Source organism: Vespula vulgaris, chromosome 4 (assembly GCF_905475345.1).
Source record: "Vespula vulgaris chromosome 4, iyVesVulg1.1, whole genome shotgun sequence".
Lineage (NCBI taxonomy): Eukaryota > Metazoa > Arthropoda > Insecta > Hymenoptera > Vespidae > Vespula > Vespula vulgaris.
Window position 1 is genome coordinate 9,185,344 of NC_066589.1, and position 16,387 is coordinate 9,201,730.

General features: G+C 31.5%; 3 protein-coding genes across 21 annotated transcripts in view; 1 reads left to right on the forward strand and 2 right to left on the reverse strand.

Moving 5' to 3' along the window:
* Positions 1 to 6,322, reverse strand: part of LOC127063254 (kazrin) — a 38,113-nt gene extending 31,791 nt beyond the window's left edge. For 13 of the 18 annotated variants that reach the window (XR_007781303.1, XR_007781304.1, XM_050992764.1 and 10 more), the window contains exons 1-3: positions 6,165 to 6,321; positions 5,801 to 5,924; positions 5,473 to 5,591 (exon numbers count right to left, since the gene is read on the reverse strand). The gene's annotated coding sequence lies outside the window, so the exon portion shown is untranslated. Of the gene's footprint in view, positions 1 to 5,452; positions 5,775 to 5,800; positions 5,925 to 6,164 lie in introns of those variants that run through there. The other 5 variants (XM_050992769.1, XM_050992756.1, XM_050992759.1 and 2 more) reach the window with 5 other exon arrangements.
* Positions 6,323 to 8,169: 1,847 nt separating this feature from the next.
* On the forward strand, positions 8,170 to 11,571 carry LOC127063256 (large subunit GTPase 1 homolog). The gene is made up of 4 exons (XM_050992773.1): positions 8,170 to 8,418; positions 8,678 to 10,001; positions 10,103 to 10,427; positions 10,624 to 11,571. Exons 1-4 carry the CDS (start codon positions 8,320 to 8,322, stop codon positions 10,757 to 10,759), a joined length of 1,884 nt encoding a protein of 627 aa, XP_050848730.1. The 5' UTR covers positions 8,170 to 8,319; the 3' UTR covers positions 10,760 to 11,571.
* LOC127063261 (RNA polymerase II subunit A C-terminal domain phosphatase SSU72) lies at positions 11,013 to 12,706 on the reverse strand. Of its 2 annotated transcripts, XM_050992783.1 has the most exons (5): positions 12,632 to 12,698; positions 12,306 to 12,431; positions 12,049 to 12,192; positions 11,573 to 11,831; positions 11,013 to 11,431 (listed from the first exon to the last, which is right to left on the reverse strand). In XM_050992783.1, the coding sequence occupies exons 2-5, from the start codon at positions 12,386 to 12,388 to the stop codon at positions 11,330 to 11,332; spliced, it is 588 nt and encodes a 195-aa protein (XP_050848740.1). In that variant the 5' UTR covers positions 12,389 to 12,431; positions 12,632 to 12,698; the 3' UTR covers positions 11,013 to 11,329. The 2 variants fall into 2 exon arrangements, with proteins under 2 accessions (XP_050848740.1, XP_050848739.1); XM_050992782.1 differs by having other exon boundaries at positions 12,306 to 12,706.
* Between the last annotated feature and the right edge of the window lie 3,681 nt (positions 12,707 to 16,387).

Below are 16,387 nucleotides of genomic sequence, written 5' to 3' on the forward strand. Positions count from 1 at the left end.
TATGTATGTATGTATATAAATATGTATCTCGACGAATATTTCTCTATTATAAAAGCACAATATACATACTTACATATAAACTTAAATTTTCTTCACGAAGTTTAATATATTATAATCCACTTTACATCTAACTTTACAATTAACAAGTCTGCCTCTCGTGAGGTACGATAAATCCCATATTACCGAACTACGATAGATTCTCTCCACCCCACCCATTCTCTACTATAATGCACCTATGTCAATTACATTCACACATTATTGCTGATCGTCACTAAGCAGGACGCTAGAATTTACCGTGAAATCGTCCATCCATATATTGTACTACAAACAACCGTAATCAGGCTTTGAACACAACCGCGGTAGACCGATAACATATTCTGTCTCTACCATATACATTCTCTATCTCTATCTCTATCTCTCTCTCTCTCTCTCTCTCTCTCTCTCTCTCTTCATCGAATTGTTAATCACGCAACGGTAACAATCCGTTAATTTGAAATTCGAGTCCTTCGTAATAGTAGCCAGTAGCAACTGCATCGAATCTCAACGTCAAGGCTTATTCTCCCTTGGGCTGTCGTCACCCATTTCGTTCTTTGATGAAAGCTTCAAGAAGTCGGTTCATTTCGTCTTCTCTTTCTCTCTCTCTCTCTCTCTCTCTCTCTCTCTCTCTTTCCTTTTCTTGTCAATGAATCGGAGATTTCAAAGAAAGGGGAACTGATTCGAAAAAGGTAAAAACCTTTCTATTCTACTACTTCTGCCTCGGGAATAGAAAGAAATTTGTACGATCGTACGACCAAAATGTAATACATTGCTATGTGTAATTCGTACGTGTGTATGTGTATATATATATATATATATATATATATATATATAATATGTGAATATATATGTGTGTGTGTATGTGTGTGAATTGAGGTATTCGATACTTCCTTTGTCCCAATATGCTTGACATACAAATTATATATGTATCTATATACGTAAGTACATATATATGTATGTATATTTGTGTAGTATGTATGTATGTCAACACATAAGCCTTTACAGTTCATCGTTAAAACGATTAACTCTACTTTCAAGGAATTTAATTAGAATTATTTTATCTTAGAATTTTATTATTTTAGGATTTTATATCTATCCTTTTTTCTATTAAATTTTAATGCCGAAGTAATCGATTGATGCTGAAACTTTATATATTTATAAATTGCAAAAAATTGTAAAGACCTAATATTACTGAATTGATAAAAAATTTCTATGATAATCGAATAATAAATAATCTATCTATCAATGTAATATAATTTTATCAATTTTTTTTACTTTTATGTTTCATGGGATTTAATCGATTTGACTTCATTGATATAGTACAATAGGCTAGTATTGTCAAACGTACGTTGTATTGAAACAAAAAAAAAAAAAAAGAAAATGTTACGTACGTGTGAATAGTTCCCTTGACAAGGTGTAATCTTCTTCTCAACGAAGAACATATACATGATTTTTCCAATATTGAAAAGACATCGTGAAACCACGTTCGAAATAACGTAAACGTAACAAACGATTTATTTCTATGAAATTAAAAATTTTAAGAGTTTCAATGATATTAGAATAACATTGAATAATTCTATAAAATATTGGTGATTGTATGGCGAAGAAGTTTAAGAGAAATATTAAGAAACATACATTGATAGATAGATAAATATATACATACGTATATATAATACGTACGTAGGTACGTAGATACGTAAGAACGTACATATATATTTCGTAAGTTAATATAACAAACGATTTGGAACACGATTAGTGGTACAATGTTAGAGTTTATATATCTCGAGAGAAATTGAACACTGTACAACCCTTCTACTCGTCGGAACAATATTGCTCTTCGCGTACTGTAGCTGAATAAGCAGATCAAATATTTGAAGGGGTAGCAGAGAAGAATGAGAACGAGGAACAGAGAGAGAAAGAGAGAGAGAGAGAGAGAGAGAGAGAGAGAGAGAGAGAAATCATTTAAAATGTACTTGCAATCGTTGTTGGACTTACAACATTCCGGTTGAAATTTAAACTTCACTCTTCTTCTATAAATATGTTATATATACTTGTATGTGTATGTATTTATGTATTTATTATGCATAATGTATTTATTATGCATAATGTATTTATTATGCATAAATCGAAATAAATTCAACAAATTTTCATTAAACTCGATAATCTCAATGATGGCGTTAACGAAAGCCACCCGATCATTTTCGTTAACGAAAATAAAACGTAGCTACGTGGAATCGATCGTTGAAAGCTATTTAAAGAATCCTCAAGTGTGTCAGAGCGCGGGATACTTTTTAATTTTACCAAAGGAACCACCGAAATAATCTAAAATATCAAGATGAGGAAGGGCTAAGATCATCTAAATTTTCTCCACGTTGTATATCCGGTTTGATGAGACGCACGCGTGTATAAAAACACACAATGTACGAAAAAAAACAGAAACTCGTGCGGAAAAGTACACGTACACGTATATACACACACACATGTGATACCACACATCACAACATATATATATATATATATATATATATATACACTAACGAAAACGCGAATATATATGTAGATACATATATACACACTCTATGTTACACTACATATCTCGAAGTTGATTCAACGCGAAGCAACTGAACGTCGTGTGTGCGCAAGCGTTGAATCGCGTTGTATAATAGCTGCAGGTCGAATGAATGGGACTGAAATGAATCTTTATTATCTTTTTATTGTCGATACGCGACACACACATACACACGATACGTACGTACTTACACACAGGCATACCAGTATACACATGCGCGTAGGACATATCACCTACGTAATAACGAGGAACAGTCATTACGATGGTAAAGGTTGTGGTGATAACGCAGTAGTAGTGGGGACTTGGGTCTAGAGATGGTGAGGAGTCGGAGTGTGGAAGGGGCTAGGGACTGGGGACTGGGGACTGGGGACTAAGGACTGAGGACTGGAAACTGGGGGCTGGAGACTGTAAAGTGGGGGATGAGAGTGAAGGGGAAGAAGGGGTTCGGTTGAAAGAGCGCGGTTTATATAAATTTCGTTTAACGATTTTGTAAGTGAACCGTGACTTTCTGGGCTCCCAGGTACCGGGCTCATAGTACTACACACATCACCTCTCATCCCTTTTTTCTTCTTGTCCACCCCCCTCCCTCCCCATCCTACCCCTCTCCCACCTTTTTCTCTACGTTCTCATCCAACCTTTTGCTGCGCTCGTTCCGGTAAGTTCGTCAGAGGCTCGTTCGTGTGTAGCTGGCACTCCCACTCGTCCAGAGACAAGTAGCAAAAAGCATCGCTTTTTGCATTAAGTATGACCCCGGCACGCTACTCACTCGTATCCACTTCTTCTTTCTACTCCTCATCCCACTTCCCCGTTCCTACTTTCCCTACTCCTTCCCTATTTCTCCTGTCCCTCTTCCCCCTTACCTTCCACTCTACCCTTACCCCCTTCTCCATCCATCCATCCATCCATCCATTCCCTTCCTCTTCTACATGGACTACCATTTATTTGCACTCCACAGGAAATACGTCGTTACTTAATACTTATTTTCGTTTTGTACATTCGACCAAACTCGATTAAGTCAATCGAGAAATGATTTATAATATATGCATCTAGACTATCGGGCCTAATTTTTTCATCGTGCGAGCTAGTTTATGAGAACACTGTTTAATAAATCTAACGTATGTATGTACTATGATAGACGTTGGAGAAGCGTCGTTGGGTAATCATTTAATAATTATTTTCGTTTTGAATAACTACGAGCTCTTATTCTCGTTCAATCGTTCGAGGGATATGATTATAATATAATATAATATAATATAATATAATATAATATAATATAATATAATATAGATGCTCTGCGTGTATAACTTTTGATGGTGCGGAAGAGTTTTATGGGAACTCGATGAGTCGCATAAAGCTATGCTATGGTGGAAAAGTTTCTTTATACATACATACATACATACATACATACACACACACACACACACACACACACACACACACACACACACACATGTATTGGTAGTATATTCGTATGTATAGAATTGAATGATTTCATTCATATGTAGGTACGTGCCCGAAAGATTAGAATTTTGTAAACGTCTCACGGACAGCAGCTGTTCCGATGTTATATCCATAAGCCAGCAACTACACCACCGGTCGCTGCTGCTGCTGCTGGTGCTGGTGCTGCTGCTAGTGCTAGTGCTGATGCTTGTGCTAGTAATGGTGCTAATGCTGGTGTTGGTGTTGCTGTTGCCTCTGTTGCTATGGTTTATCGGATTCTTTTCTCCTCTTTTTTCCATTCGCAAAAATTATCGCGTTCGAAATAATACCCCGCAGGAATATCTCCTATATTATCCCGTACGCAATCGAATAATAATAAAATGAATATTCGATTACGAATAAATTTCATTTCGATACAGATAGATAGATAGATAGATAGAGAGATAGATAGATAGATAGATATGTAAGTAGATAACGTTTAATATATCTGATATATCACACATCGTTAATTGCGATTTCGTGACTATATTTCGAGAAAAAAAATTGCTGAATGCGTTTTCCCCGCGCGTGCTCGTTTTCTTTTTCTTCTTTTTTTCCTTTTTTCTTTTTTTTTTGGATTTTTCCTTCCTCTTTTTTTCCTTCTATCTTTCTTCCTTTTCTTTTATTTTCTTTTTCTTTCTTTTTTTCTTTCTCTCTATCTTTTTCTCTCTCTCTCTTCTTTTTTTTAAAGTGTTAATGCATACTTCAGTGCCGTCTACACGGAGAGTGTAGTTATCTCGAGTAAGCCGAAAGTTTATCCAATTTCTCGTGCAATTCTTTTTCTTCTCTCTCTCTTTCTCTCTCTATTTATTTCGTAAGAGCAGAAAAAAGAAAAAGGATAAGAGAAGAAAAAAAAGAAGATTGTAATAGCGACGCAAATAAATGATAAAGACTCTTTCCGTGCAAATGAAAATCTTCAAAGAAAGAGAGAGAGAGAGAGAGAGAGAGACAAACAGACAGATAGACAGAAATTAAGAGGAACTTAATGGAATTAAAAAAAAAGAGAGAGAAAGCAAGCAAAAAAGAAAAGAAAGAATTCGTTCTTCTATTATACCAATCGATTTCGTTCGACGTTCTTACGAAACGCGTCCGATGTGACGTGGTACGTCATATATTAAAAAAAAAAAAAAAAAAAAAAGGAGAAAAGAAGGGAAAAAAATAAAAAAAAATAGAATAAGAGAATCTAAGAAGATCTAATTTTTTACACGATCGTAAAAGTTCGTCTTCGTTTTCGTTTAAAACGATTTCGTCGTGGTCGCCGTTTCGTCATCGTCATCGGTCGTCGCCGTAGACGTAGGACATAGACGTAGACGTAAACGTAGAAAATAAAACGTTAGAAGATAGATAACTATGTATGTACATACATACCAATGGAAGGGGAAACGTACCAATAAAGTATCGCCAAGGGTTACGAAGCACACACCTGTCCGGATCTCACAAAACGAGGAAAACCCACAAATTACACTCGCCATTCGTGAACGTTGCGAAGTAAGCTTCCCTTCATCCTCTTTCACCGATTTCAATGTAGCCAAAAGAAGAGATATAGAGAAAAAGATAGAAGAGAAGAGAAGATGAGAAAATCGTTCTTTCTTCGTTTTTTATAAAAGTGAGAAAAAGAGAGAGAGGAAGGAGAGATAAAGAGAGAGAGAGAGAGAGAGAGAGAGAAATAGAGAGAGAGAGAGAGAGAGAGAGAGAAAAGGAGGAGCCCTTCTTTACTTCTTCGCAACACTACGACACGTCATAGTTTTGTCGATGATTACCGGCTAGCTCGTGTGCGTGCGCGCGAGAGAGATAGAAAGAGAGAGAGAGAAGTTCGATATCGATTTTCAAAGATTTTCTCCTGCAGAAGAAAACTTTTTAATATATGTAGGTATATGTATACGTATATATATATATATATATATATATATATATACACATATATATGTATACATACATACATACATACATATATAAATAAAAATTAACGATAGAGAATTGTAGTTGATCTAAAAAAGAAAAAAGAAATTGGGAAACGAAAGAAAAGACGAAAGCAAAAAAGAATAAATAAATGAATAAAGAAAGAAAGAAAGGAACGCACGTATAATACAAAACTATAATGTCGCGACGAGTTCGCGGCGATTTCTGTCTCTCTCTTTCTCTCTCTCTATCTTTAGTAAACGAAGCGAAGCGAGGAATAGAAACGGTATCAACGAGGTTGTCACGACGACTGACCGAACTGACGGCAGAGTGCGACATAACAGCCCTTTGCCGGGTCGACGCATGCGTCCCCGCCTCCCCGTGCCCAACCCTATTTTCCCACAGACCGTCCTTCCTATGACCGTGTCCATCTTTTCTCCCCACCTTCCCCTTCTCTCTCGTCATCCCAATACCCTACCTCACCTCACCTCCTCCTATCCTTCCCGATCTCGTGTCTCATTGTTGCACTACTGCGAAATGCAACCGGTGCCGAGAGAACTCGGTCTTCACTTCTTCTTCTTCTTTTTCTTCTTCTTCTTCTCCTTCTTATTTTTATATTTCTTTTATTTCTCCTATTTCTACTTCTTCTTCTTCTTCCTCTTCTATATCTACTTTTACTTCTTCTACTTCTTCTATTTCTTCTTCTTCTTCTTCTATTTCTACTTCTACTTCTTCTACTCTCCCTATTCCTTTTTCTACTTCTACTTCTACTTTTACTTCCACTTGTACTTCTTCTACTTCTATTTCTTCTTCTTCTTCTTCTTCTACTACTACTACTTCTTCCTTCTCTTGCGTCCCCCTTTTTGTATATTCCCTTTCTGATTTCCTCTTTGAGAAAGGTAGCGAGGAAGTAAGTAAAAAAAGGAAAAAAAAGAGGAATACCATCGTGAGGGTTCTCTTTTTCACTCGTCTACCACCTGCGTTGCCTCTGGGATACGGGATTCCTCTACTTTTATCTCTCTCTTTTCCTATCTCTCTCTCTCTCTCTCTCTTTTTTTTCTTTCTTTTTTTCATTCTTTCTTTTTCTTTTTCTCTTTCCCTTTTCATCATCCATCTCACCTTAGCCTTTTACTACTTTCCCCGTTTATCCTCATATCATCATTCTCTCTTTCTCTATCTATTTATCTATATATTTATCTATCTATCTGTCCATTTATCTATTCATCTATCTCTTTCTCTCTGTCTATTTATCTATCTATCTCTTCCTTTGACTCTTACGTTTCTTTCATCTCGTCTCCTTTTTCAGCTATTTCCGCGTTTATTTGACTTGTACGATCGTTTCAAATGTATATTTGCATATATATTATATGTATATATGTATTATATATATATATATTTATATGTATGTATTTTTCTATATATGTATATATGTGTACGTGTTTTTCGAGGACACTTTGTGTATTACAGGTGACATTTTAAATTTCCGTAGTAATTGAAACGTGAATGGTAATACAATACGAACGTTGAAGGATATCTCTTCTATACCTATTAAAAATATGTTATTAGATACATACTTTAGATAAATATTGAAAAATTTATTTTAATGTGCGATTGTAATTTTCACGTTCGAAATCACGAATGAATAAATTAATCGTATAAAACGGAATAATCATAATCCTTATTTATAGTCTTTTATTTTAATATATATATATTAAATATATATATATATATATATATATATATATATATATATATATAGTAATATTTTTGTTTATTGTGTTTATTTCATTAATATTTTATTTTATGTTCGTCGTACATTTTTGAACGTATTTACGTACGTACGTATTTATGTATTATACTATACCACCATTTTGAAATGGAGATCTTCCATGAGAGAATTTGTTATTTATTTAAATTATTATTTTACACGGTCTTTCTTTTTTATCGAAACGCTAGAGACTATCGTCGAATTAATTGTTATGTAAACTTTTATTTTGTTTTTAAGATCGGATTATGAAATTCGCTTTACGCTTACAACGTTTGCGACTACGCATATGAGAGAGAGAGAGAGAGAAAGAGAGAGAGAGAGAGAGAGAGATTTGTTTCTACGCATTTTCCTTCCCGTTTGAATCGTTTTTAATTCACCTCATCAATATACATACTTCGATAAATCGATAAGAGTCAGTAGTAACATTCAGTGTGTATCTCGATTCATGAATAAAAGAGCAACCATGGCGCCATCTATCTTGAATATTATCAAACAGTTACGTTGATTAATTTACAGACCATAGTGTAATATTGTGTAATGTTTTAAAGGAAAATATAATTAAAAAAAAATGGGAAAGAAAACTAAAGCGCAGAATTTAGGAAAATCTTTAATCAGAGATCGTTTTAGTTCTTCGACCGCTAGAAAGTTTCGTGGAGATGTATCGAAGGTAATGATGACATAAAATTTCTGTTTACGATTGTATGACTATATTTACAAAAAAAACATGATATTATAAATTAAATAGAGCAACGATATATTATTTATAAAAATCGGTTTAAAATAAAAATGTTTAATATCAATTACGTATCGTAAAAAAAAACTGTTGTTTTGACTATTGTAATGTTGAGGTTATCTCGACAAAAATATTGATAACAATTCGATATTGAAGTCGTTGGTGTAATTTGATTTTCCTTTTATTTTTAAAGCTACATTCTGAAAATGTTAACGATGGATACGATTGGGCATGTCTTAATCTTCAATCTGTTACGGAAGAAAGCTCTTTCGAAGAATTTCTTTCGACTGCTGATCTTGCTGGAACGGAATTCAATGCAGAAAAGTTAAACATCAAATTTGTTAATTTACAAGGTCTACCGGGATTATTGAACAAAGATGAGAAAAAAAAGGTTTTGGAAGCTCACGAAAAAAATAAAGGATTTCTTAAAATACCGAGAAGACCCAAATGGGATAGTTCTACTACGGGAGAAGATTTACAAGCTAGAGAAAAAGAAGAATTTTTAGAGTGGAGACGTGGTTTAGCTATGTTACAAGAAGCAGAGGGTCTTATACTTACACCTTATGAAAAAAATTTAGAATTTTGGAGACAATTATGGAGAGTGGTAGAACGTAGCGACGTTATTGTTCAAATTGTTGATGCAAGAAATCCTTTATTGTTCCGCTGTGAAGACTTGGAAAATTATGTCAAGGAAATTGATTCTAAAAAAATTAATTTAATTCTTATCAACAAGGCAGACTTTTTAACTGACCATCAAAGACAGTTGTGGGCGGAATACTTTACAAGCATTAATATGCGAATTGCTTTTTTTTCCGCTAAGTTAGCTGCGGAAAATGAGAAAATTGAGGAAGAATCGAATGAGGATGTTGAAGATCCCGTTGATGAGCAGGAAAATGATGATAGTGATGAGAACTCTATAAGTAATGATGAAAATGATGAAAATGATGAAAGTAAAGAAGAGTTATTAGATAATGTAATAGAGAATACAGATATAGAAGATGAAGATAATAAAATATCTGAACTTGGAGAAAATAAATCATCAATTAATAATTCTCCAGAATTATTAACTAGGGATAAGTTGATTTTATTATTTAGATCAATATATAAAGAAAAAACATATCTGGAAGGGGTTACAACAATTGGTATGGTAGGATATCCTAATGTTGGTAAAAGCTCTACGATTAATGCATTATTACAATACAAAAAAGTCTCAGTATCTGCTACACCAGGCAAAACAAAGCATTTTCAAACTCTTTTTTTGGATAAAGATTTACTTTTATGCGATTGTCCTGGTTTAGTGATGCCGTCGTTTGTTTGTACTAAAGCTGATATGATTTTAAATGGCATATTGCCAATAGATCAAATGAGAGACCATGTTCCACCAGTTACGTTACTTGGTACGTTAATGCCTAGATATGTACTTGAAGATATATATGGAATTATGCTACCTATACCAGTAGAAGGAGAGGATCCAGATCGATCACCAACTGCAGAAGAAATTTTAAATGCATATGGATGTAGGTCTTTATTTATTCGTTACTCTTTTAATAATATAGTTTTAAAACGGAGGAAGATTATATATAATCCAATAAATATCATTGCATATATTTGTTTTCAGATAATAGAGGTTTTATGACACAAAATGGGCAACCAGATAATCCACGAACTGCTCGTTACGTTTTAAAAGATTTTGTAAATGGCAAACTGTTATATTGCGTTGCCCCACCAACACAAAATCAAAATGAATTTCATCAGTTTCCACCTCCGCGAAGAATTAAAACAGAAAATACTCACATACCACCTAGAATGGCTCGTGTAATAGGGGGAAGAAAAGCTATGTCTGAAGAATTGGATAAAAAATTTTTAAACCAAGTATGCAGCGGTGTTCATACTAGAGGTGTTCTTGGAAAATCATCTGGTACACCATGGAATATCAATCATAAGTATGAATTATTCAAAATAGTTACTTTTATTAAATAATTATCGTATTTAATATACTTTTAAATAATATAAATTATATTAAACAATTATGTATATACCATACAATCATGTATGCATTTTCTCAAAGCCATTAGTATTAATGGCAATCATTATCAAATTACAAAATATTTGTTAATTTTACCATTACATCAATTTTAGTGGTGTGGATTCTGTAGCTGGTTCAATGCAAAGTCTTTGTATCGAGGAAAAACCTTGGAAAAAAATTAATAAGCATTGTAATAAAAAAAAACGGGAAAAGGCTAGAAGATTATATAGTTATCTTGATCAACATTGATATGGAAAAATATGATGCACAAATTATGATTTTCCTTAACTTAGGAAATTATTATGTTACAAAGAATGAGTTCTATAACATATAAGTTACTGAATTTAAGAAAAATGAGCATTCGTTTTCCATCAAATAATAAAAGAAATTAATCGTCTGTATAATATACACAATCATATATATATATATGTATATAATTATAATATATATATATATAATTATATATATATATATATATATATAATATAATAAAGTTAAAATATTTTGTTTTTGTAACTTTCATATTTATTTTTATTAATATCTTGCCAATACATTGGCATCCTATTCCCCAATACAATTCTTTTAACTTGGCGCGCATATCTTCTATAAATTCTATATATGATACAAATGTGTCAGATTTACAAAATTTATTTAACCAAAAATGATCATTATTTAAATAGGAAGCACTTATCATTCGTCTTCATTGTTACTCTTAAATCTATATCAGTAAATTCAAGAAACGATATAATAAAAATTATATATAGTTTTTTATAATTTATATCGGAGCCTGTGTAATAACGCTTCAAAGGTAGCATTACCTTAGTAGAAAAGTACCGTGTGCAAAATTGTTCTAGCAAATTTCGATTCAAATTCATGCAACAATTCATCTATATCATTGTCTAAGTCTTCGCTATTGGCCAACTGAAATGTGATAAAATATATTATTATTCTTTATATATTACTGTCTATCCTTCGTAATTATTGTAGATAAATAATTATATAAATAAATAAATGAGATATAAAAATTGTAACAATTAATAAAAAGAAAAAGGTTAAAAATACCACAGTGACTAATTCACAGATGAGAAAGGATCCAACTGTAGCTTCTTCGTGATTATCTTGAATATCAAGATTAATAAGATGTACAGGTTGATTTTCTTCTTGTGTTCTGGATTCCATACATTCAATTACTTGGTCATATACACGTTCTTCGCAAGTTATTAAAATGTCAAATTTTTCTTTCGACAGTTGGAATCTTTCAGGCTTAGGTTTTATCCGACGATTTCTGTCCAGCATGTGCAACAATCCATTTTGTGTATAACTGATTTATTCGTTAAGGTATTTCATTAAAGCTATTTCTACAATATAAACTTAAGAATACAATAATAACAATTTTTTAAATTTTTAGTCCTAGAAAAATATAAAATTATTGAAATTCTAAACTAGAAATATTTTCGTTAAATCTATCTAAAAGTAATAGAAAAAATAAATATTTCTTATCGGGAAAAGAATAAACATTGCTACGATAAATTGGATACTATTGCTTGTCCTTGTTTAACAAATCATTATAGATTTCATCATATGTTGTTCCAAAATCATATATGTTAGGACGATCTGGAGCATTTCCTGGTAATTTGACTTTGTCTCCAGTACCAAAAGATTTAACATTAAAGCCTTTTTTACTGAAAGAATAGTTAATAGATGTTAGTCTTTTTCAAATATATTTAACTTTTTTTTTGTTTTTATTTTTTTTTTTTTTTTTTTTAAATTCTCCATGTTTCACATAACCTTTTACCTTAGAAAAGCATGCGCTTCCATGCTTCTGTTCATATTACTGGAGCAAATAACGGCTACGCTAAGTGAACTAGGGGCCGGCATTTCAATATTTCAACTAATTATTAATAAAATTTCTGAGAATAACCTAAATTAATAACTAATATTAAAAAAAATTTTACGCGAATCTTGTTACGTCGTACACATTGATCAATATTACGATAAAACAAGATACAATAAATTACAAATTCGCGTATAAAACAAATAATAAAAATTATATAAATATATATATATATATTTATGTGTATGTATACATATATATATATATAAATTAATATGAAAACAAACCAAACAGCCTAACAATATTATTTAATATTTTATTATATAGGTTATCGTCTATTCATGATACTATTCTGCTTCGAATGAGAATGTTTTCAGTTAAACAAACACCCTCTACACCAGATGGCGTTGCTGGAATATGTTAGAAGAGTGTGGCCATGGCATCTGATTGGTCAAATAGACTGGAAGAATCACTTGTCATTACATATGAATTCTTGTTTATGAAATCAAGTGCGATAAAGTGATTGGTCGAAGAGGAAAATGATAGGTACTAGCGGGTATTTAAAATTCGTGTCACGGGAATAATAAATCGGTCGAATTCAACACAAAATCAATACGATATACCAATGTATTTTTTCGTCGAGAGCTTTGTAAAAATCAAATATGTTTCTTTCTTGTTAAAATAGAATTTTACAGAAAATATATATACGATATATAAACGAAGAGAACTTTCGATATTCATCAGCATAATATATTTTAATTGGAGATGAATTACGTATATGCATATGCGATATACTGTTGCAGATATCGACGTAGAGGGATTAACGAAGACGGGGTTGGACGTTGGATTTAGGTGAGGGTGTGTAGATGGCAGGGATAGATGGGATTCTATGGCGATTGGTAATGTGTAAGAGAAGCTAGTAGAAAGTAGAAAAAGAGCACTCTAACACGTGGCTTTGATAATCGATCGGACACAAGCTGACCCCGAGTTGGAGACTCACGTCGCGACGCGTGCACGTCGGTGTTCCAAAGGAACGTAGCGGAACCAGAAACAGTATGGCTGGAGGATTTCAGCTGTTTCATGTCAATGTGTGAGTGCTGATGAGTGAGAGAAGAAAAGGACGATCGTTGATTGCTTTCACATAGAATTTCTACTACGTCTACGTATGTATTCTAAAGTACTTTTTTCAAATTTATATTTAATATATACACACATATATATATGTATATGTATGTATATATATATATAAATGTATGTATTCTGATCTAATATGAATTATTCGCCTATATGATAATCTTTTCCCTATTAATTTCATTTTATTAACGTTCTCAACGAAGTATAAAAATCGAATCAATATCGAACATTTTTATCAACATCTTATCGTATATAGATGAAACGATCATTATTTTTGCGATATAAAAGGTTGTTTTGCATCGATATAGAAATAACATTCTTAAAAGAAAATAAGAATAATCTTTGTCGAGTAAAAAGAAAGAAAATTATTCTTCTTCATTTTTTCGATGACAATGACGGAGTATGTGAAATTGAAGATAAAATTTTGAAATGTTAAAAAAAGAGAAAAGTAAAAGAGGCAGGTTTTTTATGAATCAATATTTTTATTGATTAGTAATATTAAATGTATAGGGCATTGAAATTTATTTAATATACGGAAGTTTTTTCTTTTTATTAGCGATGTCATAAAAATGATTACAATGGCGTCATCCTAATTGAAGGATGTCCAATGGCCACTAATTTTTGTTCTGCAATTTATTACGATTTTAATGATGAAACGTTAAAATTCTTTCATCGTACGACTTCCATCTTTGAAGATCTCGAAATATTTCTATTAATATATATATATGTCTGTATGTATATGTATATATATATATATATATATTACAATTTCTAATATTTCGATTATAAAATAAAATGAGAAATATTCGAATTCAAATCTTTAATGGCGTTAGCGCGCAAATTGAAACTTGCTTCCGGGTACAAAGAAGGTTAAAGCGGTTAGCTATCATGTTTTTAAATCCCTACGGTGCTTTTGTATTCATATATCGTATCATTCGTAAAAGTAGCTTCGATGTGATAAGTGAGTCAATACGTTTTTCTATGATCGATTTTTGTAAATAAGTTATGTCGATAAGTTTCGTGATCCGTGAAGAATTATTTTTATTAGAAAAATATGTGAACGTCTTGGAGAACTCTGTGTTTATCGAGCAAGTCTTACCAACGTAAATTCTATTTGAAGAATTTGCAGGATCTTAACAAATTTCATGAACGTAAGTTAATTCATTATCAAATATGTATATTTTATTGTGATAAGAAACAAAACATATATGAGTTGTACGAATGAAAGATTGAAAAATGCATTTTATAAATGTCAAAAACAAGTGATCGTGCAGACGTTAAAAGATTTTCTTTCATATGTTTCTTTGTACGCTTGATAAATATCTAACTTTTATTGATAATTCTCTTATGAGTGATCTATAATGATTCTTGATACCTATACCTAACCTTAAAATTATTAGATATTTCTAAATGTCATGATATCACTGATTAATATTATGATTAAAACAAAGATATTGCTTTTAGAATATCAATCCTTGATACGAATAACATTTTTAACGATTAATTTGATACCAAATTAAAATATTTATTTAATTTATGTTATTTCATTTACTATTATATTTCTTACAACATTCACCGCATTCTTATTCTGAAAACAATAAAGCCAACAGGTATTCAGTATTTAATCAATATTAAATTGTGTTAACCAATACGTTATATTAAAGCTTTTATATATAAAGAATTAAGTAAATTATGCGCGTTTATAAATAAGTTACTATAAAATCATATTTATATATAAATCATTTAATATACACATTTCATAAAAATATTTTCTTACACAAATATGTTTGTTAGGACAATACGTTTTCTAGGAATATCAAATATCTATAAATAGAAACATATTTATATTGCTTGATAAAAGTATTAGATATAAATAGATGCAGAAATTATCTATGATAAAAAAATAAATATAATCATCGTTCTGATTTAATAGCAAATTTATCAGATAGATTTTGTTCTTGTAACTAACACATTTTTGTCGTAAAATCATTAGTATTACTTTTTCGTTATTTAAAACGTTTATATACACTTACAGACGCAAAAATTAATTTTTGCCAGGAAATTTGTTCGATGGACTTTATTTATGCGATTGATCATTTTTTTTTTTTTATCAAGTTTTGAGGAAGTCATTAGCATTACTTTGACGTTGTTGAAATCTATAACTATGTCATATTTAATTATGACGTTATCGATGAAAAAACATAAAAAGAAAAAAGATAAAAAGTATTATCCTAGCTATCTGAGTCAATATCGATATATAAAATGGTGGTGTCGTCTGTCGAAATTCTGACGTCATTGGTCAATGCCATGACGTCATATAAGTACTTCTCGTATTACTCGTATATTTATTCGTAATATTCGCAAAAAACGTAGATTACGGATAGGAAATATAGAAGATTTCTAATAAACAATTTTTCGAAGAATTTATTTTCCAGATAAAAATAAATTGCATTTTCTAATAAGATATATATATATATATATATATATATATATATATATATTAATGGTCAGACTTGTTGAATACGACAAATGATATCTCGGTTGTTCATCACGATAGCAGATTTAAACGATAAGTTAATAATTTGTGAAAATATCTACGTATATAATAAAAAATAACGAGAAATATAGACGGTCTGTAATGTATTGTCAATTTTATATCGATCGACCTGCAAAACATTTTTGTAGGTTAACCTGAAAGAAACGAAGATATTTTCATTTTCTAAAAATCTCTCGACATTTCTTGCGGTGTCGATTTTTTTCATCAAAATATTGCTCGCACATATAATGTATGATATTTCTACGGACTTATGAGGTCTCGTTTTATTAACCGATTTTTTATTTCGCGAAAATGTCGCACGTTAATTGAAAGGTGCGAAAGAAAGGAACGTTTTTCTTTCTTTCTTTCTTTC

Excerpts from the sequence above, each read along its gene's own strand:
- LOC127063256 (XM_050992773.1), top strand. The coding sequence starts at position 8,320 with ATGGGAAAGAAAACTAAAGCGCAGAATTTAGGAAAATCTTTAATCAGA. Across the intron at positions 8,419-8,677 it reads TTCGTGGAGATGTATCGAAG|CTACATTCTGAAAATGTTAA; the intron begins GTAATGATGACA and ends TTATTTTTAAAG. Across the intron at positions 10,428-10,623 it reads CCATGGAATATCAATCATAA|TGGTGTGGATTCTGTAGCTG; the intron begins GTATGAATTATT and ends CATCAATTTTAG.
- LOC127063261 (XM_050992782.1), bottom strand. The coding sequence starts at position 12,388 with ATGCCGGCCCCTAGTTCACTTAGCGTAGCCGTTATTTGCTCCAGTAAT. Across the intron at positions 12,193-12,305 it reads GAAGCGCATGCTTTTCTAAG|TAAAAAAGGCTTTAATGTTA; the intron begins GTAAAAGGTTAT and ends CTATTCTTTCAG. Across the intron at positions 11,432-11,572 it reads TCTGTGAATTAGTCACTGTG|TTGGCCAATAGCGAAGACTT; the intron begins GTATTTTTAACC and ends ATCACATTTCAG.